Genomic DNA, 25,908 nt, shown 5'->3' with positions numbered 1-25,908 from the left:
AGGGTGCTGGAAAAATACATTACAAAAAAATGGAATATAAAAATTGTAAAAAAAAAATAAGAGCAAATATCTGTAAAATAATAATATTTTTAAGTAATTTAAATGATTTAAATATTGTAAAGCAGTGTATGTTTTAAGGTCACACATAATGAATAACTAGTTGTAAAAACACAGACTCTCATAGACATTATTTACAGTTTGGGCTTTTTCTTCAGTCATCTTTTCTGTGATTTTACTAAATTTAATTATTTAATGAAAAAGAGGAAAATCAGTAAAATAACAGTTTGAAAAATGATTTACCATTTTCAGTCTTTTATATATAATATTTCTTTCCAATAACTGTAAATGTCTTTAAAATAATTATATTTTTAAGTAATTTAACTATTTAAATATTGTAAAACAGTGGATGTTTTAGCGCCAAACACTGTAAAAGATTACTATTTAAGGAAATGCAGACTCTTCCTGTGGACATTATGTACAGTTTGGCCTCTTTTTTTTAGACTTAGGCTTAGATGACTTTACAAATCCCCGGAGGGAAATTAAGTTGTTACAGCAGCAAGGGGTAAACAATAAAACAACACAGAATGTGTAAATTAATACTTTTTTCCTTGTGATTTTAGTCAATAATTTTGTAATTTAATGAAAGGAGAAGACAACGAGGAAAAAGAATAATGTGGAAAATTACACTTTAAAAAATGATTGGTCATTTTTCAGTCTTTTATATATAAGTTTTCTTTCAAATAAATGCAAATGTCTAAAATAATGATTTTAATTAATTTATTTTTTTGCTAATTTACATACCTAAAAAAATAGTCATTTTAATGTCAAATGCCGTAAAAAAAAAAAAAAGAAGAATTACTATTAGTGAAAATACAGGCTCTTGATATGGACAATATTTACAGTTCAGTGTCTAAATTAATACTTTTTCCTGTGATTTGACTAAATAATTTTGTAATTTAATGAAAAAGAGAAACATCAGTTGTGTCTCTAAAACAGTGCTTGTTTTTTTTGCTGATTTACATACCATAAAAATTGCATCATTTTAATGTTTAATGCTACAGAAGAAGAATTATCAGTATGTATTCATAAAAATACAGACTCTTGATGCGTACATTATTTACATTTTTGGCCCATGTCAGAACTTGTCTTTGAAACTCTTTATTTAAAGTCAAAAAACACTGAAACTGAGCTTAGAAAATATTTTTTTTTGTATGAATTTCAGGCTGTTTTTTGTGAATTTTGCGGTCGTTTTTAACCTTTTCTAAGATGATACTTCAAAATGAGCATAAAAACTCATTATTGCTGTATTCCTGTATGGACAACCTGTTCTCTTACATAGCTGATCGTAGATTTCTCCTCATAACCACCAACATTACAAAGCATAAAAATATAACTACATGTTGGGTCTATTGAGATATTCTCCTGTAAATTTCCATTGCCAGTAGAGGCTGTAGATGTTGAGTAAAAACTCAGACAAAGGGAAGGAAAGCTCATTGATTTTTTCTTTTTTCTCTTTTTTAATAGCATACATCTCGTGAAGCCATTTTCACTGCACTCCCACTGTTTGCTGTGATTGCCGCTCGCTATTGCGCTGAATGAAAGACATGATTGCTTTGGCTACTGATTACGCAGCTATAGTCTCCTATTCAGCAGCGAGACGACGTAAACGTTCCCACCCTCGCTCCGATTCACAACAGGAATTAAATAACGTAAACCCTAGTGACTGTGAGGTGAACAATTAAAGCTCAACATAGCCTGATTGCGTCTGTGTTGTTATCAAGAGGTAAAATATCAGCACTTCTCGATAAATCAGAGTTTCTTCACCTGATCCCACACAACACGACTGTAGTAGCAGCAGAAAGCTCCAAGCTGCCATTCAGGGTAATGAACCATGACCCATGTTTTGATCTCAATGCCACAACTTACAAGACAAGAAAGATCGACTGCAGCTGGCAGGCGGAGCATTACAACCTCTGGTGGCTGCACACTGCCTTCACTCAGGCGTAGAGCTTAATCTCCCGAACCCTGATTTCACCCCTTCAATGTGTTTATTGAGACTATGTAGTGAATAAATGCACACACTCAGAATTCAGACACTCAAATTAAACTGCAAATGCTGTTGCCAGTAATTTAGCGGTGATTTTCGGAGGGTCTGATAACACTCAGCGGGTTGTTCGGTCACTCAAATCTGATCAAACCACACCCACGTAGCACATTAATGGAGTTTAGTCACTTTTTTAAAGTCATGAATATCAGTTTTATGCTGCAGATAAATACCTCAGGGGCTTTAAGTAGAGTTCTGTGGGGCTGAACAACAATTAGTGAAACAACATGCTTTCTGCATCCACATCTCATACTTAGGATGCACTTTTTTCTAATTGATGAAGAGTGTATTACTTCTATATTGTGTTTTTATAGAGTTGTGAGCAAAAGTTTACACACACTTGAAAAAAAACACATATTTCATGGCAGTCCAGAGTTTCCAGTGACTCCTATGACTCTGAGTTGTTTATACAACTCTCACTGAAACATGTGAGTAAAAGTATAATCATGCATTTTCATAGATTTAGTATAGGTCTCCTGGAAATGTGACAGAATTTGGTGGGTCAAAAATGTACATACAGCAATGTTAATGTTTGGTTAAATGTCCTTTGACTATTTTCACATTTGTTAGGCTCTTTTGGTAGCTTCTGGTTGTACCTTTGACCCTCGTTGTGACAGAATTGGTGCAGTTCAACTAAGTTTGTTGGCTTTCTGACACTATCTTGTTTCTTCATCACAGCCAACAGTTTCTTGATGGGTTTAAGTCAGGACATTGGGGAGACCAGTCTAAAACCTTAATTCAAGCCTGATTTAATAGTTTCTTTACCACTGATGTGTGTTTCTGGTCATCGTCTTGTTGGAACATCCAAGATCCAACCTTCTGGCTGATAATTTTAGGTTTTCCCGGATAATGTGGAGGTAATCCTCCTTCTTTATTACTCAGTTTACTTTGTGTAAAGCACCAGATCCGCCCAGAGCATGATACTGCCACCACCATGCTTTATAGTAGGTTTGGTGTTCTTGGAGTTAAAGTTACCTTCTCTCCTACAAATGTATTTCTGGTCACTGTGGCCAAATAACTCAATTTTAGTTTCATCTGACCAGAGAAAATTAAGATTTGTAGAAGTTATTTGAAACGAAAGACTGCTGTGATGTACTTGGTCTTGAATTATCAGCTTTAGTAATGATGATCTGGTGTTGTACACTTTCCGAAACAACTCCGCTAGACCCTTACTTTAAATCCAAAAATGTGCTATAAATTGTGTATTTCTTTTTTTGCATGTGTGTGCACTTTAGTGTCACTTTGCTTCAGCAGAGATGCTTCCTACAGTAATTGTTTCTGACAGAGCTGCCCCACTCAAGGGAAAACATGCATGCCTATCCTTCTGCGTCGACATAACGCTCAGAACCAAAATATGCTCATGAATGATTCATGGGATCATTGAGAACAATACCAGAATCTCTCACACACTCCCATTTCTAACACAAACACACACTCGCCGCCTGTCAGGAATTACAAACAGCCTTTTATCTGAAATTGTCTTGGTGATTTTGAGAACATGATTCTTCTTCCTGTTTGTCTTTATGAATCTCTTAAACTTATCAGCTATCACGGCCGTTGGAGGGAAACGAGCTTCTCAACACACTGTTGGGTTTGGCAGCGAAGACACTGATAGCCTGGGAAAAGCTGCTGCTGTCGATTTCAATTTGTCCAATTATCTCAGCAGCGGAAAAGAGGGTGGAAGTGTGGAAAACATGAATTAATCAAGTAGGGTTTCCAGCTCCTAGTGACATTTACCAGCCAAACTACAACAGAATAGCATCAAACCACTGAGTTTTTTTGTGTATAATTTGGGTACACTGTCAGATTTGGTTCTGAACAGAAGTGAAATGTGCCTCCTACTTGTTGAGTTTGGCCATGTAGATCTTGATGTGGCCGAAGTCGGGCCTCTCGGCGGGATCCTCGGCCCAGCAGCCCTCCATCAGGATGGTCAGCTCCTCCGAGTGGCATCTGTTGTCGGTCGTCGGCCGAAAGTACGGCTTCTGACCGTTCCTCACCTTCTGTACGATCTCTGTAAAACCGAGAACGGAGGATTCAGCAGCTGCGTGTGTCTGCATGAGCAGGAAATTATAATAATCAGAGTAATGTCACATTTCATGCTGACTGACTAGATGCTGTGCAACGTGCAGCTGAACACCAGTGTCACATGTATGCACATAAAATGGATGAAAAAAAAAGGAAATGTCTAATGTGACAACTCAAACGTTCAAAAATGTCACTTTTTGTCATTTTATATTCTAATACTTGCACTAATAAACTCCCAAAATCTCCAAATTTGGTGATTTGGACTTCCTCTAATTAGCTTGAAATGGCTATTTAAAGGAATACTTCAGCATTTTTGAGTATAAATAGGTTTATTTGTTTCCATGCTAAGATGAGAAGATATTATACATATTATCCCACGTTTCCTGAGAAATAGACCCCCCACCCATGTTGGTACACACATTTGATTATCTTTGGGACCGAGCCAAAGCTATTTCTTCTTGTTTCCAGCTGCTGGCTCGTCTAAATATGGTGAAGAAAGCCAATAAAGTAATTTCCCTAAATATCAAAGTGCTCTCAAAGCCCTTTTTAGGCCGGTCGAGGCTTTTATCTAAAAAATGCATCGCTGTAAAGACATTTCTTTCTGCTAATGAAAAGACCACAGTGATCGTTTGTCCTGTGTTTGGCAGAAGTGACCTTTCTAAGAATATATTCAAGAGAACATGAGTAGTAACAGTAAATGATGCTTCAGTAATAATTAATAAGAAATATACTAGCTGATATCTCTCATTGCTGCTCACAGAAGGTATTGTTTTTTTTTCACTGTTACTCTATTGATCAATTTGTCCTCACAGCCTCTATTACACACTTTATTTAACCATTTCATTCATATTATGGGCGGTGAACGGCTCTGACAGCAGCAAAAGCAAGACTCAATATCACCTCATAAGGATAAAACACAGATATACACTGCCCATCCAAAAAAAGTCGCACAATCTAATATTTTATTGGACTGCCTTTAGCTCTGAGAACGACACATATTTGCCATGGCATCGTTTTGATAAGCTTCTGCAATGTCACAGCATTTATTGCTGTCCAGAGTTGCATTATTTTTCTACGAAGTAGCTTTCTAGTTACTTCTCTAACTTTTTTCCTTTCATTATGGCTCCCAAGCGCAAGTCAGACTCTTCTGATGGCAGCGCTTCGAAGAAAAGGAAAGACATCTCCATGGAAGTGAAATTAGAAATAATAAAAAGCTTGGAGCATGACTTTTCTGAAGAACTGATCAGTATCGTGATGCATGCAACGACTTTATTTACATTTTCGCTGGAGTTCCGACTTGCGGCGAAAATCGACTTATGTTGATCAGTAGGAACGGAACTCCGACGTAATTTGAGGACCCCCTGTATTTTGTTACTAATACTTTGGTACTTCTGCTTGGGTAAAATTTTTAATGCAGGACTTCAGTACAACAATTGATTACATAGAAACATGTCTCCGGGAGCTCATTTTATTATTGTGTGTTGTCCTTTAGTTCACGCATCAAAACACAGTTTTTCGAGCTTGTATTTAACTAATAACATGATACTGATACTCATCTTCCTGTTAAAAACTCCTCTGCAGGGAATTCAATACGTCTTTCTGATTTTTTTTGCGTCTCTAAGTGCAGAAGCTGCTGTGCTCGGTGATGGCAAAGACACAGTGAACTTTTGCTTTTGTCAGTATCATTGCTGCTCTTTTATAGCTCTGTCTGTTAATGTGCTATTTCTGCTGGATGAGCATTAATATATCCAGCAGCGCTCATCTACTCCTTGTTGTCGCTGATTTCCCCTCTTGTATCCATTAATCATTATCAATTTAAAAGTCTGTGAGAGACATCCTGCCCAAAACAGTTCCTCCACATCCTCCGCTTTCTGTTATTAGCATCATCATAAAAAGTAATTTGAAGAGTCTACAGTTATTTTCAACCAGGCGGAGCTCTCAGTGCTCTCAGCCCGTTAATGGATAAGCACTGGCCACTTGTGCGAACATGACCGTGAATAAAAGGTTAATGAAAGTCTCGGCATGGAGAAAGAACCCCAGGAAAGTTTTAGCACGTGCAGGAGCTGATCTTGAATCGCTTTAGAAGTTTTTCCTGCCGTCTTGAGGAGGCGAAAGTGGATTCCGGTGAAGCAACGGGTTCAAACCGCAATCGCCAACATGTGTGCAAGAAGCCGGAGAGCCAGAGATTAGGTCGTTTAGCAGAATAACAATGAGGAGTTTTCCAATCGGAGAACGCTACTGCAAAGCAGGAGGTCGGTGTGGAGGGATGATGTCCAAAGACACCGCTTTCTGTCTGATTTTTTTCTTTTTGTTGATGCTTTCGAGGCTCAACCTGCCAATCTGGAGCACTAATATATCATTTTCACACAAAGGAATGAAAGGTTTCAGATGGCCAATGTAAGAGGGGGAAGAATTAAACAACACCACACAGTACAAATACTCTGTTAGAAGTAAAGTCCTGCATTTAAATTCTTTCTTGGGTGAAAGTACAAAAGTATTAATATCTAAATATGCCTAAAAAGCCAAAATTTAAAGGACTAATAATGCAAAATAGCTCATTTCAGTAATAATTATTAATGCATGAATGTGTTTCTTACTTTTATGGTTAAAGTGAAGCTCAATTTAATGACTTTATTTATCTGCATGGTAGTTTTTTCCCTAACAGTAATAATATCATTTACCTGTTGATCATATTTTGTGTTTTTAATCCTGAACATACACTATCATTCAAAAGTTTGGGGTCATTTAGGAAGGTCCTAAAAAAAGAAAAAAACATTTTTATTCAGTGACGACAACATTAAATGAATCAGAAATCCAGTCTAAACAAACCATTAAATGAAAGTATCAATGAAATGTAGTCGAGTAAAATGTAGTAGAATAGACGTATAAAGTGGCAGAAAATGAAAATAATTATGTACAAGTACCCCAGAATTGTACTTAACAGCAAAATGGTGTAAACTGACTTAAATACAACAAATAATTGATTAGAAGTCAATGTTAAATTAATCACCAAGCATTTTAATTCACCAATTTGAGCAAAAACGTCAAAATTCTCTGATTTCAGCTTCTCAAGTTTTAATTATTTCTCTTTTTTTTTTGCCCTTTTATGAGAGTAAAATTGAATACCTTTTGGTTGTTGATAAAACAAGACATTAGAAGATATAATTTGGGGCTTTCAGAAACCACTGATCAACCTTTTTCTAACATTTTATAAACCAAACAGCTAATTGGTTAATTAAGAAAATAATAAGCGATGAATGAACAATAAATGAATTAATAATTGTAAATTGCAGCCTTCGTGACTTCACACAGTTGTCCAATATTCTGCTTTTTTTTTTTTGTTTGTTTTTTTTTTTTTTTTTTTTTTACTGTTTTTGTTCAATCCAAGGACGGGTTTACATTTTTTCTCAACTGCCTGAAAACAACACTTGTTCACGGTCACAGTAGTTGTTCCTTCTGTTTATTCTCGTCATGCACACATTCCTGCTTTCATTTCTGTTCTGCGGTTAATTCTAAAGATGAACCAAAGCTAATCGGAGTCTGAGTGAACACAACAAACAGGAAGATATCAAAGTTACAACCTCTTTAATACCATTATTTTTGTGTGTGTGTTTGTCATTGCTTTGTTGTTGCTGTAAATTAAAGTGAAAGTCAATTAAAGAGAATATCCACTGATCTATCTCACTCTGAATACTCATTCCAGCTCTTTTTGAACTTTGTAATTAATATTCCTCAGTTGTGTTGCTACGGTAGATCACAGCAGGGAATCAGCTTGAAATAAATGGCATGTCTTGCATGCATTAAAATGGATTATATAGACGTAGAGGGTGGAAGAAAACGCCTGCCGCATCTTAAACTAACATTCAGAAAGAGGTCAAGCTGCTTCCAGGCGTAAAACACACGACATGCTGCTTTCATTGCTGGATTGTGTCTTCATTTGGAGTGGTTTTCAAGTGAGATTGTTGGTTTTTGGGACTCTACCTGCCCTGACATCTGGCCAACACGTGTTCTCCGTTTGTGTCTGCCGAGGCTTTTCAGCGGTCTGACCTTCCCGATGTCCATTTTCAAATGTTAGCGCATGAACCAAAGCAAACTAAGCTTAAAAATGTGGTTTCTGTTTGTGAATTAGTGACAGAATTTGTGTGCGTTTATCACTCTGATTTCCCTTTGTGTTTAAGTTTGCTGTGTGTTTGCTGGTTTAGAGGATTCCGGTCATTTGACGCCACAGAGGTCAACTGGCTTCCTCGAGGCCTATAAAAGACACTTGTGTTTACCTTTGGGGCTGAGGTCCATCCCTTCCACGTAGAAAGGTCCATTCCTCAGACCTATTTCCTGCAGGATGATGCCAAAACTGTACACGTCACCCTTCTGGGTGCCCTGAGGAGGGTGGCGGTCATATATGAGCAGCTCTGGAGCCGTCCACAGCTTCTCTGAACCAAACAGAAGAAACCGACACTCAGAGAACGTCTGAAAACGCAACATTAGTCGGTGCTTTTATTTTTTTTAATGTGAATGACTTACTTGCATAGAGTGCGTGCGAGTCGTCGTTTTCACAGGACGAACGGAAGCTGGCCAAGCCATAATCCGTGATTTTCAAAACAAACCGACTGTCCACCACGCAATTAGATGACTTCAGATTTCCATGGCAGCCGAAGTAGCTGTTGTGCAGATAGTTCATCCCCTGGTGCAGACAAGTCGAACATTAAAGGGTGTTTTCACTTCTTATTTTTCTTTACAGCAACACCAAAGCACTAAAAATCCACACATATGGGAGCAATGACAAGTTGAAGTCTTGAAAAGAGGCCGTGTTTCAAGGACGAGCGCCGTCACGGGGGAATTTCTGTGAAATTACTGTTAATTCCTTTGGGAATGAATGTACTCATGTTCAATATTTTGTGGAAATGGTGAGTCAAACGTCCCTCAAAGCTCCAGCGGTGCAAAACGCTGCTATCTGTGTGGAGCAATTTAGCCGAAACGCTTCGTCAGGCATGTAGTTCAACATCCATCCAGGATCTGCTCATAAAAAGCCTCTTTGTTGGGTCGGATTAAAAAGAGTCTTCTGAATTACGCCCGTGATTAGTTTTGATTAAGCTGAAGGAAATTTTTAGCAAACTTTATGATTATGTTTCTGTCCTATTTTGCATTGTATGATGCCCATGTTTACTGTAGTTTTATGCACTGCGCTGAGCCAAAAATACATTTTTTTGGGCTTCACTGACTCTTAACTCTCAATAACTGTCTATGTGAAACCATGGCAACCCAAACATTTTTGTGTGCATCTCTGAGGCACACAAAGCCTCGTATTTAACACTGAAAAGTGACCTTTTTTGGCAACATCTATGCGAAAGCATATAAATCAATGCTTCTGTCCGGCCTTTGACTTCTGGTTTTTGTTTACAGTGTTTTTCAGTCGGTTATGTACCTTCACTATGTCATTGATCAGCGAGTAGCGGAACATCCAGTCCAGGTTGATGCTCTCATTCTCCAAAATGTCCTAGGAAAACACGAATGAAATCGAAAAAGTATTAGTGACAAGTAAAAATAAAGTTTGCACAACATCTTTTAAACTTCTCAGCAGTCAAGAAAGCCTCAACATTTATCTATGACTAAACACAGAACCACCTAAAGGCCAGATAAAGTTTTTTTTTAGTCTCAGGGTCATGCATGTGGCGCTGCAGGATGTTAATGAATAACTCAGAAGGGCCTGCAGCTGGAGTCTGGGTCCAACTTTGACATCCACCCACGTTTTCTAAGTTGCAGCGATCTGTCTTTGATGCAGAAATCTGTTTCTACAAGTGTGATTGATCAACTCTGAGTTTTCCATCGTTTCCCAGCTCATCCATTTTAGGAAGCTGCTGGCATGTCACGGGTGCAGGCCAAGAGCAAGTTCACTTGAAGCACCGCGTACTGGAATTTTAAAACAGACAAATAGTAAATTTAAGACAAAAATATGTCAAACTTCAAAGGCTGGCAAAGTCCACGTATTGTAATCTCACTGCAGGCTAAATAAGGTGGTTTCAGTTGGTTGGTGGGCAGAGTTTAGCACAAACACTGCCAGGAACAGACTGTCCAAGCTAACACTGTTTACTCTCAGGGTGCAAAACAAAAAGTCCATCATCTGACTAATGTTTCATCTGTTGTTTGTTAGCAGATACACTACCGTTCAAAAGTTTGGGGTCACCCAGACAATTTCATGTTTTCTTTGAAAACTCATACTTTTATCCATGTGCTAACATAATTACACAAGGGTTTTCTAATCATCAATTAGCCTTTCAACACCATCAGCTAACACAATGTAGCATTAGAACACAGGAGTGATGGTTGCTGGAAATGTTCCTCTGTACCTCTATGGAGATACTCCATTAAAAATCAGCTGTTTCCAGCTAGAATAGTCATTTACCACATTAACAATGTCTAGACTGGATTTATGATTCATTTAATGTTATCTTCACGGGAAAAAAATGCTTTTCTTTCAAAAATTAGAACATTTCTAAGTGACCCCAAACTTTTGAACGGTAGTCTATGTGGTGCCTTCAATGACATAAAAAAAAAAGGAACTGAAAAACAGTTTTGTGGATTTGGTTTTGTAAAATAAATATTTAACGTAATTTGTCGGTCATTTCCATAATCAATTCTTCAATTTGTGACCTGTAGCCTGATGCACTGGCTTTCTGGAGTCATCATCTGTGGTTGCCTGGCAACCAGTGTAGTCTCTAGGAAATCACTGCGCTGCATTTTTATATTTCTGTGTTTTTCTTTTGCAGACATGTTAATTTGTGAGCTTTAGAGGTGCTGGGAAGCAGATGTTTGAACTTTCAGACAATAGTAGGCCAGTTCTTTCCTCGTTCATTTTATTATATTAAGCTCACAACTTCTGACTTAATGCACAGAAATGAAAGTGGCATCATTCCTCTCGTCAAACTCTCAGCAGGAATCAAATACTGTTTCTTTAATTTTCTGCTATTTGACTAGGAGAATCAAAAAAATTCTTGAGAAATTCTACGTCTGTTAAACGATCAGTGCAGATAATTTTACAGTCCTGGCAAAATTACAACTCTGAAGACTTTCTGGTCGCCCTACAATGATGAAATAGTAATTTAATTGTCAAATGTTACTTTTACAATCTGAAATATCCTTTCCAGACTCTTTTCAAATAGCATAAAAGCACTTCAGTAGCTGTGTAATTGTCAAGTCAGTTTGAAACACACATCTAAAAAGGCATAAAAAAAATCACATAATTATCGATTCTAGTAACTGTTTTGGAGCAAATGAAATGTATACTGTTGCCAGTAGGTGACACTATAAGCTACATTCTTATGAATGGTTGTAATTTAAAAAAGTAGAAGAAGTCAGAAACAAACCTCATATGCTAAATGCCTTTAAAAATGAACAGGAAACAAACAAAACTTTGTCTTCAGACATGATTAATTATTCACATCATATCAGTTGGTATGGAACATGTTTCATGTTGTGTGGAGCCAAAGACAACAAAATAGGTTGAAACCTCCATTTAATCGTGGATGCTAAATGTTCGCTACATCTGAACTTATTCCAATGTAGCCTTAAGATGTTTCCATCTTCTTTTATGCAAATAAACTCTTTCAAAAAAGTCAAAACGCACCTCAAGTGAGTGTAAATTTTGCCATTTCCATTAACTTTTCCCAATGCGTCACTTAAAATAAGGATGAAAGTACATTACTGCAACACAGCTACTGACATCTGCTGCTTCTTACTCTTTTAAAAACCTAGAATCTATGAATATTCAAACATTTGTCATTTGAAAAGTTTAAGCATCGAAAACAAGATGTTTCCTACTTCACTGACAGCTTTTCTCAGTGTAGGAGTGCTGGTGGTTTAAAGTTTCCACATCACACTTGTGGATCATAATTGGCTTTCAAACTAGTTGTGCTGCCACAAAAGCCTCCTGTACATAAACTCAGAAGTTAAGGTGAACACACAAACTTTCCTCCAGCAGCAGATGAAGGTGAAAACAGCCTTTTAGTGTCAAACATGAGTCCGTACAGTCAAACTAAAGAACATTTAAGTGGGGTAACAAGAGGTAAAACACATTTTTTTTACGGTAAGGGGACTTTAGGTTGCAGAGTTTTTATAAGGTCGTAAAGAAAATGACTTTAATTTGGGGTGTTACCTGCAGGCTGCCTCTGGGACAGTACTCGGTCACGATGCAGGTGTTAGGAGGGTCGATGCAGGCCCCGATGAACCTGGTCAGATGGTTGAACTGAACGTCTCTCATCTGAAAATAACCACACAAACACGCTGCAACTGTGAGTGCAACTCTTTCCAAACATCACATTCCCAAACCCCATGGAAACAGAGGACGGAGGGCCGGAGGGAGGGAGGGAGGGAGGGAGGGAGGGAGGAGAGCACTGACGGCTCATTTATATACAGAGTTTTGAGAATAACACTGCCAACAGTTCATCAAAATAGTCTATTTGCAGTCGGCTCGCTGGCACTGTGTCTTTTTCTACGTGTTGGGACGCATTCCTGCTCAGGGCACCCGGTTGAAGCATGTGCATGTGCATAAATTTGCCCTTGGAGGTTATGAATGAGCCAGTGTGCAAAGGATGAAGGGGGAAAAAAAGGTGTTGAGAGGATGGACGAGCAGGAATATCAGAGCGAAACAGGCATAATGTGTAGAAGCACAGAGGTGTTAGCATATGAAATATCACTGAGAAGGTGAGAAAGAATGAAAACGTGGAGGTTTAGTGATTAAGAGGGAACATTTTCTGGCTAATTGCCTCCAAGAAGAAACAAAAAACTGTCATTTTCGTTTACGGAAACATTGTTGTCCTCGAACACTTCAAAAACGGTGTTTGAAATTTCAGCAACGTCTTCACTGATTGACAGCAGCTCTGACACCAAAACCAGCGAGTTAGCCGCTCCTGTTTCATGGCTCGGGAGATGTTAGCCTACCCTTTGGCCTATATAATTTCCCCTGCTGCACACTGGTTGAGGAGGGGAGGGAGGACGGGGGAGAGCTGGAAGACAAGTGGTTAAGTTTCCACTGGCAGCCCCGTCTCTTCCCCCCATCTGGTCGGCTTTTTCATGAGCTGAGGTTTGACAGCCGATCAGGCCCGCGGGGCTTCTGAGAGGCTGCCAGCTCAGACAGCAGCCTCCCTCCCCTGTGAGGCTGCCGACTGACCGAGAGGCCGCAGAGGCATCCAGGAAGCCTCCGTCGGACTGCACAAAAACACAGCGAGCAGAGATGTTCCAACGGCCTCTCCACGAAGCATCCATCTTTGTGACCGCCGCTGTAATTTCCGAGTTACGGGTTTCCCTGTGCCCCACCGTGTTTCCATCACCAAACCACATGAATTGTGAGACTTTTTTCCCCTCCTCGCCCCGGCTTCCTTATCGCTCTCTCGTAAATATTTCCCAGCCGAGGGGACCTTTTCATCAGTGGTGTTAAAAAGGATGTGAACTCAAGCTACATCCTGCACAGCCACCCTGTGAACATGCTAATAATTAGCTAGCTGCCAGTTCTTGCAAACAAAAATAACGATTTCAATGTTTGACAGAATCAGAAAAAAAATCCAATAATTCCCCTCTCATGATATTCTCTGGAGTTTATGAAGGACTTTCAATAGTAGCTTTAGAACATCAGTGAATGTTTGTGAATAAGTGATTGGATAATGCGAGTTGTTGAACTGAAGGGTTGTTTTGTTTTATTTAGTTCTCCCACAAGGTCTAAGCACATGGCCCTCTTCACCCTCTTCACACAGAGGCCACTGAAAGCACTCAAACAACAGCACAACCCAACCAAAAAAGATTTCATGGCCAAATACAAGGATTTAGGGAGAAAAAGAATTTAAAAAGTGAAACTGTGTTCAACATCTACTGTCTGTATCACTGCTATACTCCCAAAATTCAAAATTGTTTGATGGAACAAAGATGCATTTTAGGTTTTTTTTTTTAGATCCTCAATAGCAGTGGAGCTGGAATAAAGAACTAGGAAAAGTTATGATTCTTGAAAACAAAGACTCATGCTAAGGGGAAACCAAAAGTTGCAGTTGCTCAAGTGGCCACTAGAGGTTGAATCCAATAGTGAGTCGAATCTCTGTAGACCTCCATATTAAAATATCCAACTTTACAGCAGAAATAATCATGTTTACAGCCTAGAATAAAAACGGTTTTGGTTTCTATAGCTAATTTCCTCATTTATGACAACTTTACAGAGGTTGAATTTTTATATAGATCACCCAATGAGCCTTAAAGTTAAGCATAATTAGGTGGCAGGAAACCTATGTGTGCTGTTTTTAGATACAGTTTATCCTCTTGTCAGCATGGATAAGCTCACAAAAGTACTTCCACTGAAGTGTTTCTATTAAATGTTGATATTTTTGATAGAAATTTCAACCATACTGTGGCATCAACAGAGCAATAACCATCAGAGTTCATCCTCTGAGGTGCAGAATATAGAACACACCAATATGTTCTACTGACAAACCAACTTGTATTATGTCATTGTGTTTCCTAAACCTGCCCTTTTTTGCCACTTGGAGCAAGACAAACAAGATGAAAACATTGACATATTCTATTTTAAGTTGACAGGGAACCAGTCAGCCAACCCTTACAGTTGTATGAGCATTAATTACCTATGACAAGGAGGTTATGTTTGCAGTACTGTTTGTTTGTTTGTGTATCTGTCAGCAGGTTTACACAAAAATAATCATTTGTGCAGTTTTTTACGAACATTAGTGTTGAGGGAGAACAAACTCTGGTGCTTGAGCCTTGAGCACTGTAGCGTCAGCTAGCTAGAGTTGCATTCATGCACATAACTTTTGAACCAAATGTGCAATTTCCACAAATTATGTACTTCTGGAGTCCTTGGATCAACAAAGTTCAATGCATCTTAAGACTTCAATTTCCACCAAGTTATGAAAAAGGTTTTAAAAAATTCACACAGCAAATTTGGTCCAAAGTTCATCAAAGTAGGAACCAGTGACCTTCAAACTAAGCCTCACAAAATGTATCCTATGGATATTATCTTTTTGAAAGTGTTCATCCATCCTAGCTGACTGCTAGCAAAGCAGCTAAACATACTCAACAACACTTTAATACATCAAAACCAAACTTGCACTGTGTTGGAAAAAGTACTACAGCTGCCCTCACAAAGTATTCACTGTTCCATGCAGTATGTGTACAATCTGGGCATACTACTTCACCATAATATTGCACCTTAAGCTTTGTGTTGTTCATATATCCATAGTTCTGTCTGTGTGCTCTATGCAGACGTATCTTCCATTGCACAAAGGATTGTGGGTCGGAATGGCCAGGTTAGCATGCTAGCTTGCATGATTCAAAATGCAGCTGGATTTAGTAGGACTTCCTGGTATCTTTCCCATTTGACAAACTATGTAATGGAACAGACTGAATCTTTTGTCTGGCGTACTTTATAGTATGGTAGTGCAGGTTTCGGAATGCACTCAATACATGGACACAAGCAATTTTGGGGCATTTAACCACAAGAAGGCGCTGTAGTAACCAAAAAATGTAGCTAAACTTTGCAAAGAAAAGTTGGGATATCATAGAAGACTGGATTATTCTTCTTAGCAGAGGTCTTCATCGGTCGTCCTCTAATTCTACCTCTATTTTGGTCTTTACCACATCTGATAATGTGAGCTAGTTGCCATCTTTGTCTTTCTTCCATTTTGAGCTGTGCAGGTAGCGTACGGTGGGTTTTTAAACTCACTGGTGTTGTTAGAAACAATGCTACTGAGAAAAACTGACAGAAAACAGTTAAGTGGAGGGTCATCAAACCCAAACAGTGAGCTGGAAGGCGCTGAAGTGCTCTTGAAAACTGAGGGGAAACTGAATGAAAATTGTGTTTATCACTACAATCAACCCATTTACACTGTTGTTAGTATAAAAATGGTGATTGCTCCAGCTTTAATAAGAAAATTGAGTAGCTGTCTGTCTATTACATATTGATGTTTCTTTGGTACAAGTATGCTAGATGGGTGGTACTAACAACATTTATAATAGCTGTATTTGTAGAACTGTGGAAAAGTGGTTAAACATAGAATATGAGGGAGGAATAAAATTACACAGCGAACAGGAAAAACACATAAAATGAGATGGGAATAATAAATTAAATAACATAAAAATACAATCCAGGAAATATAGAAATTTTCCATTAAAAGCCAGTTTAAACAAAAAAAGAAACTCCAGCTCAGATCCTGCCACCCTCGTACACTTACAGGCTTAGTAGGTCAGAACTTTTGCCCGAACACAATCCAGTTACTGTAATGTTTAATGAGTGATTAATGGGATTTTGAACTTTATTCAGAGAGCAATTAGAAACCCATGAAAGGATCCTAAAAGTAGAGCGATGTGTTCTCTTCTCTGGACCGACAGAAGATGATTTTTTTTTCATTCTGTGCTCAATAATTAGACAAGACACAGTTTTTTCTTTTTTCTTTTAAAATCACAATCACAGGTCTAATAATGGAGTGTTATTATGGTCTCTAATGACCTTTGAGACATCAGGAATTTTGTCTACATCCATAAATACCATTGCTCAGACTCCATTAATACAAAATAATCAAATCAATTGTCCCACAGGATGAATAGAACAAACACTTACATGCTTGAGCTCCAGTAAAACCTGTCTCGTCAGCTCTATCCTCTTCTTGTTGACGTGCTTGATGGCGACCAGGTTTCCCTGCGAGCAACACCAGAGGACAGATGACACTGAGATCACTTTTTATTATACGAAAAACAAACCTCTGGATGTAAAAACGACACCAGACTATAAAAAACGCAAACCAAAAAAAGGTGAAATTGAATCATTGAGCATCAGAACAGCGGCCTACAGGTACATTTGGGGCCTATTTCAGTCGTCTGCTGAAGAAGAAGAAGAACTGTTGTTGTTTGCTACGTGACGATCGGTAAACGGAGGAAGCAGGGTGAATTCCTCAGAGCCGCAAATGTGACAGACTGGAGAAAGATACTGTCGTAGCAGCTAAGAAACAAGGCCATGTGGGTGTTTTAACTCTTATTCAATATGAAACACTCTACAAGGAGCTGATGGTGGCTGTGTGTTTGGAAGCAGGGACCTTTTTTTGGCCTTTTTTGCAGAATAAAAACGCTGCTTTTCAGCATTTATTTGTATCTGTTTGTGTTTTCTTATCAGATTTAATCACCTCCTATATTGAATTTGAGCCTCTGATAGTCCACCATGACATCAGCATTTTATATTAAAAAAAAAAAAACCTTCATCATTCAGCTATAAAAAAGCAAAGCCTGCCATCTCATTATTCAGCAAACCTAGTTTTTGTCACATTTCCTCACACCTCCTCCATCTTAAACGGATAAATTAACAGCAGCAACAAGTTGATGGCCATGTCCAGACTGCGAGGCGGGGAGTGTAGAAACGGAGAAAGGAAAAAAAAAAAAAGAAGAAAATTGACGCATTCTGCAGCTCGCATTAAAACCAACTACCTAAATTCGCCCACACTCTTCTCTTTCTCTCTGCTCTCCAGCTCTCCGGCTTTCTCTCGGCGAGTGTTGCACATGTGTGGGTGGGGAAGGAGTGCGCAGGAGTTGAAAATGTCAGAACTCGCTAAGCCTTACCTTAAAATAGCCCGTTTTTGCAAATAGCTGATATTTTCCATGGGCAGTTATCAAGGAGCCGTAGCTGGAGCCTCTCTGAGAAGGTGGAGAGAAAAAAAAAAGAAAGAAAGAAGTAGTGAGAAGAAAAAATGTCAGTCAGATTGTGTAGATTAGAGCAAAGAGGATTAAACCGTGTTCGAATAAGACTGTGCTGCTTCCACTCAGCTGCAGCGTATATTCTTAAACGGGCGCCAAAATAAATTTTCTCTGCACAACATGAAATTGCCGTTTTTACTTATATTTGAGAAAATAAAGTGTTTTCCAGCTCGAGTCCTTGGGCGAACGTCTGCAGTGCACACAGAGTGAAAAAAAAAATCAAGTGGGCGCGCTGCACACAGACAGCCAAGCACAGTCGACTACACACTAGTATAGAATGCAAATATTGGCAACACATGGCTGGAAAATACATCGGTTTTGGAAAATGGCTGTGTTTTACACACACACACACACACACACACACACACACACACACACACACACACACACACACACACACACACTTTGTCCCAGCAACCGGACCGAAAAACAGTAATGAAAAAGGTGTGTGCATGTGCTTTTCATGAACGCTCGCACGTGTGGGATGAAACACAACCCAGGAGGAGATGCATTAGACAACAGAACCTGATACTCCAGGAACGTGATGAGGTATTATGTACGTGAGGATTTGGGCCAGGCGAGAGCTTATTTTAACAATCATTTAATATGCCACTGCAAGAAGAAAATGTAAAGAAAAACAGCCACCTTCAATAAACTGCCGGGAAAGCTTTCAGGAATGTGTAAACTCACAAAGGATTTGGACCCTTTCGGAGCTGCAGCTTTTCTTAGAAAAACCACGAACTGCATTTTAATACACAGAGCACAGCGTGTAAACAGCTCAGAACTTGTTACATTAGCATTTTCGATTCCTGGTGGGTCCAGTTTTTACAGCAGGGATGTCTCCAGACTGATAATAACACAAATAAAGTCCTGTATGAATGAAAACTGTGCACCCACTGTTGAGTCTTTCCTACTGGCAAATGTAGCAAAGCAAAGTGCCAGATGAACAACTTGTTAATCACACGTTGGACTCCATGCCAGGAACACTGATGGAATAAAATGCGATATAAAGCTCGACATTATGAAGAAAGGTTCACGGCTGCCAGCTTTAATATGAGATCATGTGGGCGTTGCCTCACCTGCACGTTTAGCATTAATTTTTCTGTCTTTGGCCGCAGTAAAAGTACATAAACCTGCAGCAGCATTGTTCGAGATCTTCTACCTGCGAGAGGGTTAGTCGACTGCCAGCTCGTTTGTGGTATTTATTGGGGCTCTCGAACTGAAGGTCCTCCCACCGAATCCTCCACAGCATTCCGGCCAACTCTTTCTCCAGCTTCAGTTTCCTGCAAAAAAAACCCCCAAAACCAGGTGGTGAAGTCAACAAGGACACGGCAGCACAAAGAGCAGCAGAACTATCGCACACAAAGTGGACCGAGCGTTGCGGTCATTACAGAGGTCGTGAGCTGATGTTTTTACCACAAAGCAGCAAAGAAATGAATAAAAATACTTGAGAGGCAAGTCGGGCCGTCCACTTGTGGTTTTATTTTGAGGAATTTAGATGTGTGCTCTTCTCTGAATCACCTGCAGATGATGCACAGGGTTTCTTCTTTTTCACAGTTTTTTCTTTGTTTTCTTCTAAAATCACAATGGCAGGTCCAATAATGGAGTGTTGTATGGCCTCTATTGACTTTTGAGACATCAGGAATTTTGTCTACATACACACATATCATTGCTCACTTCACTAATACAAAATAACAAATGTAGTGTGTTACATCATCACTTTCCTTGTGGTAGTTCTTGAGGTACTGATTACAGTTGGCTTCACATCCAGTGTTTGCATGTAGTTATGCATGTGTGATGATGCATGTACACTTGTGTTTGCTTTCTTATAAGAAGCTAACTCTACTGCCCCATATGTTCTACCTATGGCAGTTTCTTAAAGTGGAAAACTACTCTTTTAGGAGTATCTTTACTGCCCTCAACAAAGGACTCTTTCTTTCAAACAAATATGTGATTATAAAACATAGTAACAACCAAGTAGCACCCAAAAACTACAGTTCCTCAAATGGCCACTAGAGACTGGCTCCAAAAGTGAGTCAGTCATCAAGTTAAAATGTCCAACTTTATAGCAGAAATAAACGTTTACAGAGTGGTACAAGAACAGTTTTGGTCTCTATCGCTAATTTCCCCTTTCATGGCAACTGTACAGGGACTAAATAATTATATAACTAACTTGTTTAAATTGTGGCTTAAAATTATACTTAATTAAAGACAATGCTGCTTTAAGTGGCAATTGGATGCCATCACCCACTTCAGCTCCACTCACACTCCACGAATTTGCTCATTTTCAGATTAACCAGGAGTTAGCGGGAGTCAGGTACTGCCAAGATGGATGGCTGAAACCATCACACAGCGCTTCAGATCTACTGGAACTTTATGTAATGGGAACAACATTTGAGTCAAAAGGTATGAAATCAGCTGACTATGAATCTGGTCAATAATTTACCCCCTAGAAACTCCAACCAGATTTAGATTTGTTGCATAGAAGGGAGGAAGTCTGATGGTGTTAACACCTTATTTTGATCATGATGCAAATGCAGAGTTGCAGAGTTTTGTATAAACGCTGCTGTTGTCCTCATTCTGGGCTTCAAACCACACAACATGCAGCTGTAAACTGCTGTATGATCAAGTAACACACAAAGCATCATGTTTACATGTTTACTGTTGTTATGGATTACAGTTACTAAGAGTTGATTTTGCCCTGAAGAAGTGGTCAAATTAAGTCATTATTTGTCATCTTGGCATCGTTGCCTCAAGTATTACATAACTAGCACCAAAAAACAGCCTTAGAAATCATGACTTCGGCACTGAAAACAGAAAAAAAAACAGTAGAAACTAACTGTCAAACGATGGAAAGCTTAACACAGTGAACCGCAAATTAAACAGAAACTCAGTGTGACGTTTTATAGTGAAAAAGCATTAGTGGTGGAGTGATTAGCGATTATGTTGCTCACCTGGGTGATGTTAAAATAATGGAGTGAATGGTCTGAACAGGATGTCTAGTGATAATCATTTAGACTGCATTAGCTGCCGAACGCCACTAAATCATTAGCCACTAATATGAAGCGGTTTTATTCTGACTAAGCATGGGAAGCAGCGTCCTGCCTTTTGAGTGTAAAAATAAGAATTTGGCAAAACATCCTGGCTCTCAGCATGGACAGATTTAATTACTGAAATGAAAACTCAGCCAAATAGAAAAAAAAATGTAACAGGCATGTTTGGTGAAGAAGATAAACTCACTGGACAGCTAATAAACGCCTAACAAACTGAAAGCTACTAGCACAATTTTAACACATACGTATTAATATAATATAAATATGCAATATATGATGTCCTTAAGTAATGGGTATCAGCCATTACGGTGCTAACACCAGTGCTTCTATTTGTTTAAATGATGCTTGAAGATCGATCTGACACAAATTACTGCTGCAACCTACTTAACTGACACACTGATTTTTTGCAAATGACATGATCCAAATACTGAAGATCCTGGTGCAAAAATAGTAGACTTTAAGCCTCAGTTATTGACAACATGTAAATGGAAGTTTAACTGGAAAGAATGACTCTTGAAACTACAATGACACAATCTCCCAAAGAGAAGTCACTTTAACAAGACAACAGACAAGTTTCACTTTGGCCTGATGTCCAATTAGTTGAACAACTGACATTAATTAGCAGATATGGCCTGTTTTTGGTGGTGCTTTCTCTTTTGTTAGCCTAAACCTATCCCCAACTCCAACCATTTATGTGTACGTACACTCTTAGTAATCTAGGTCTTGGCAATCCCGAGAACTTCTATAGAATGCACCTCGGCGTCTCTTTTGGGTTCTTAAAGACATTTCACCTTCATTCAAGAGGTTTCTTTATTCCTGAACCGAAGGTCAATTGAGTTCCAAACAGAAGAAACCTCTTGGATGAAGGTAAAACATCTTCAAGAACCAAAAGACAAGTCCAGTACCTGTTCTTTGCCAACCCAGTCTCCACAAAGTTACATGCTGATACAACTAAAGTGCGTACTCAGAGAAGATGCATAGGGAACATAAGTTTGGTTTTAAATACAATAAAATAAACTGTGACGTGATGTGGAGGCAAAGGCACAGTTTAAAAAAGCGACGAAGTCCGCCTTATGATATACCATTGGTTGGGTGCATGAACCAATGTTTGCGTCCTGTGGTGAACTAAAGACCATTAGTCTCAGAGTTAGATTTAGTTTTTTTCTTAAAAATTACTGGGTGTTTTCACTTGCTTTCTGGTTCGGTTGAGGCACAAAAACTATGTGGTTAAGTTTCGGAAAATACCATAGTTTGTTCAGTACTTTTACATGTTAGAAACTTGGTTAAATTTAATCAGGTTTAGGAAAAATGTCGTGGTTTGAGTTAAAATACAACCCTTTGATTACATGTTTGAAACAGGTACATAAAATGGCAAAGATACATTGAAACGTGCTAATGTTAGTAGCAGTAGGTTGCTCCAACAGTGACTGATCTCCCCCAATACTGATCCTTTAGATTGGTTTGAATAATTCCTAGTTGTATTAAATGATGAAACTGTCCATCAAGATGCTAATCTCAACCAGGGTTTGATGACCTGGTGCTACTTCCACCAACAAAACCGGACGTTACTGAAGTTTAAATGCTATTTAACTGGCGAAAGAATGAAAAATTAAGGGAATAAAAGGAGAACGTGTGGACATGAGGGTGAAAAAGGACAGACGGAGGGAAAACTTAACTGTTATCTGGTAATTATGCAGAACTACACTACAGATTTAAGTCTGACGGTAAAATGAGGGGAAGGGTGCAATTATACCATAAATGAGTGCTAAGAAGGTCCACCGTACATCAAATAAACTCATTTACGACACTATCTGGAGGTAAAGATGAGGTTCAAGTTAAATTAGAGTTTGGTTATGTTGGGTTTAGTATATTTCGTCACCAGATTGTTGAATAAAATTATTTTCACTGATAACTCTGGTGTCGTCCAGATAATACACTTAGATCCATCATTCATTCAGATACTTTATGGTGCAGATGGGTTGATGGATTAAAGCAGATATGGATAGAAACTGTTCCAAAATGGCCAACAACTACCAAATATCTGCACAGCTGATCCGGGGCAATTAATCTGATCATTTTTCGACATATTCTGAGTGATATTTTTGACCTGACGGCACGGAAAGGAAGAAGCATTCCAGCGCATCTCAACACATCTGGAACAAATCTCACAGGAGCTGCTGTTTCTTGACACTCAATAATTTGCAGCAAAAACACATAGGAAAATAAAACTCACACAGTTTTTTTAAAAAAAGAGTTATTAGAGCCTGTTTTTGTTTGCTTTTTTTTTTCTTCTTCTTTTAGAAGGGTGGTAGCAGATTCATTTTCAGTTTGAAGCACTTGGAAATGAAAAATGAGCAGAGCCCACACATTCCAAGCCAATCTAAAAGGTGTAAAACACTTCCAGATGGCTGCAGGAAATTATTGCAGCGTTTGCATATCACCAGCCTTCTCCCCCCCTGAAACCGTCCTAGCTGGCCCCAAAAGGGTCTAGTTTTTTATACTTGTGCTGCTTTTCCACCAGGACAAACTGTGTTGTCCAGAAACTTAAAGGAGAATCTTGTTTGTGTTTGTAGAAACTCCGAGTCGTGATCATTTTGAGTGCAGGAAACACCATTAAACCACCGGTGCCCTCCAGCCCCATCTACCACCAGCAGCAGAAGAAAAAAAAGAAGGTACTTTTCTATTTAAAGAGCCTCGTTTAGAGACCTCTGGCAGGCAGAGGGGCAAAGTGTGGAGCTCCACACTGGGTCTATTGTTTCATAAGTCCCATTTGTGAATACCTCAGCTGGACCAAACCCCTCCATTAAAACAACAGAGCCACTGCCGCTCTGCTCAACATCCCCTCGCACTCCAAAGTCAACCAAAACGCACCGCCGTCCAGATGCGTAAAGCGCTGTGGGACAAAATTTAACAATCACTGCATGAAATGTAAAATCACTTTATTGTGACAATGTATGCTGGAGAAACGACTTTGTCCCAGCAAGTCCTAATACATTCCTTTGAGAGCAAATCTGTGTTGCTTACTCCTGTCTTCCTTCAGTTACTCGCTAATCTTTTTGTTTTCAAGAGAAAAAAATATGCTTAGAGGCTAAATTTAAGGAATAATGACTTGTTTAAATGGCTTTTATTGAAGTGCAGATGTTTTTCGTCAAAGCAATACAAAGAAGCAGATGATTCAGTACACAGGTCTCCTTTTATTAAATTGCGTATTCACCAAATTTAATGCTGGCAGAAGAGTAATCTACTGACAAACCGAATAAACCAGCCACCCTAATACAAAATATAGCAGTAATTTCACAGTATAGGGCTTATTTAACTGTGCCAGATTAGCTTTGTGTTTCTCAACCTTTTCTTCTTACCATTGAAATCGATTTCCAAGAAATGACAGATATAATTCATCTAAGTATAAAATATTTCATTATATGCATTAAAAACAATCATAGAAGCAGCAGTAAATATATAATCTTTCTTTCTCTTTTCTTTTTTCTTATTAAAATATAAAAATTAAATATCTCAATTGTGTAAATTGCACTTAAAGGTTGAGAAACTTTGGATTTGAGCGTTTGGACTGACAGTGACAAAACTCCAAACTGTTTTTTAGCATCTTAGTGGTGTTTTTGTAGGTCAAGTAGTGAGAACGGAGGCCCCCTCAGCAGCTGGTTGATCTTTCAGACGGCTGTAAACAGCTCTGCCTCTCCGTCCATCAGCAAAAAGCTCCACTGGTGTCTGCGAAAACAGGAAGTGATTTGTTAGCCTTCGGTATCAAAGAGAGCCGACACACAAGAAGCTCTAATCCCCACTGATGCTCAGCTGCAGGCAGGAGGTTTACATTTACACAAAATCCAATGAAACACTCCAGCAGCTTTCCATATATATAAAAAACTGTCACTAAATGAATCTAAATATAGACAGACTTCTGCAGAAAGTTCAAAAACTGCAGGTCAGGACCAAAAATCCATCACAGAGTTCCCCCTGTTGGATTCCCATAACAGAAATAGACACTTGTTGCCTTAAGTCCCAACATGTTGTACTTGGATATAAAAAGAGAGATTCCAAGGAGACAAACTCACCGGCAGAGATTCCAGGAAAACTAGCTAACTAGCTGGGAAACCAAGCTGTGTTTGCTGAACTGTGAGCTGCAAAAAAACAGAGAAGGACGTGTTAATTATTTCAGAATTAAGCGGCCCAAACAATGTGTCTAATTATCTGGTTGTTATGTAATTATTGCAGCAATGATCAACTCAGATTCAGGCTTAGTGGATTTACCTCACGTGGGTAGCTGCTCCTCCGTCTTTCTTCCACCATTCCTCTGATCAAAATCCACTCTGATTGGCTGCTGATTAACACTTGTTTGTGTTAATGGTCAGTATTGGAAAAGTAATCAGATTACCGGCTTGATTTGTTAGTTAGCGACGCAGCTCCTCTCAAAATCAAAACTAGTCGAGAATATCATTAACCGACAACTTTGCAGTAAAAACAGGGAAAAAATAGCAACATTATTTACTTCCATTTCATGCAGATATTAGCCGTGACATTAAGTGGGGTGTAGAAACCTTTCCTTAATTACTTGGGGCATGCACAATTTACTTCTGGTGTAATTAAACGAGGCTTAATGCTGCAACATAAACATGTAGACGGCGCCACTTGGGACGCCGTAACAGTTTCGTTTGAATTTGTTTTTACAGCTGAACGCCGAGTCAGAACCATTACAGAAGCAGCAGGCAATTATTTTTATCTCGAACATACAGCTGAAAAAAACTGCTCGGGGGCGGCATTAACAATTAAGCACCAACACTTATTTAACCTAATCACATAATGTTAAGACCCACTTTGTTTAACAGTAAATGGCATGCACAGTGTGAACATAGTCTGAGGGATTTCTACATAAGATGCCACCTGATGCTGTGATTGGAATAAAATCAGCTCAGAGTAGCTTCCAAAGTTATTTTTATCTGTCACTGAATCATAAAAATGTCAAAAAGTTACCCATAAAAG

At 38.8% G+C, this 25,908-nt stretch overlaps 1 protein-coding gene across 1 annotated transcript in view; it reads right to left on the bottom strand.

Moving 5' to 3' along the window:
* Positions 1-25,908, bottom strand: part of npr2 (natriuretic peptide receptor 2) — an 84,856-nt gene that overhangs the window by 21,604 nt on the left and 37,344 nt on the right. The window contains exons 8-15 of the mRNA XM_023289615.3: positions 19,023-19,143; positions 17,726-17,800; positions 16,737-16,814; positions 12,279-12,383; positions 9,552-9,623; positions 8,651-8,810; positions 8,404-8,559; positions 3,947-4,115 (exon numbers count right to left, since the gene is read on the bottom strand). Coding sequence (XP_023145383.1) covers positions 3,947-4,115; positions 8,404-8,559; positions 8,651-8,810; positions 9,552-9,623; positions 12,279-12,383; positions 16,737-16,814; positions 17,726-17,800; positions 19,023-19,143 — 936 coding nt within the window. The remainder of the gene's footprint in view (positions 1-3,946; positions 4,116-8,403; positions 8,560-8,650; positions 8,811-9,551; positions 9,624-12,278; positions 12,384-16,736; positions 16,815-17,725; positions 17,801-19,022; positions 19,144-25,908) is intronic.

Source organism: Amphiprion ocellaris, chromosome 17 (genome assembly GCF_022539595.1).
Source record: "Amphiprion ocellaris isolate individual 3 ecotype Okinawa chromosome 17, ASM2253959v1, whole genome shotgun sequence".
NCBI lineage: Eukaryota > Metazoa > Chordata > Actinopteri > Pomacentridae > Amphiprion > Amphiprion ocellaris.
The sequence above is the reverse complement of the archived record's forward strand: the minus strand, read 5'-3'. Positions and strand labels throughout refer to the sequence as shown.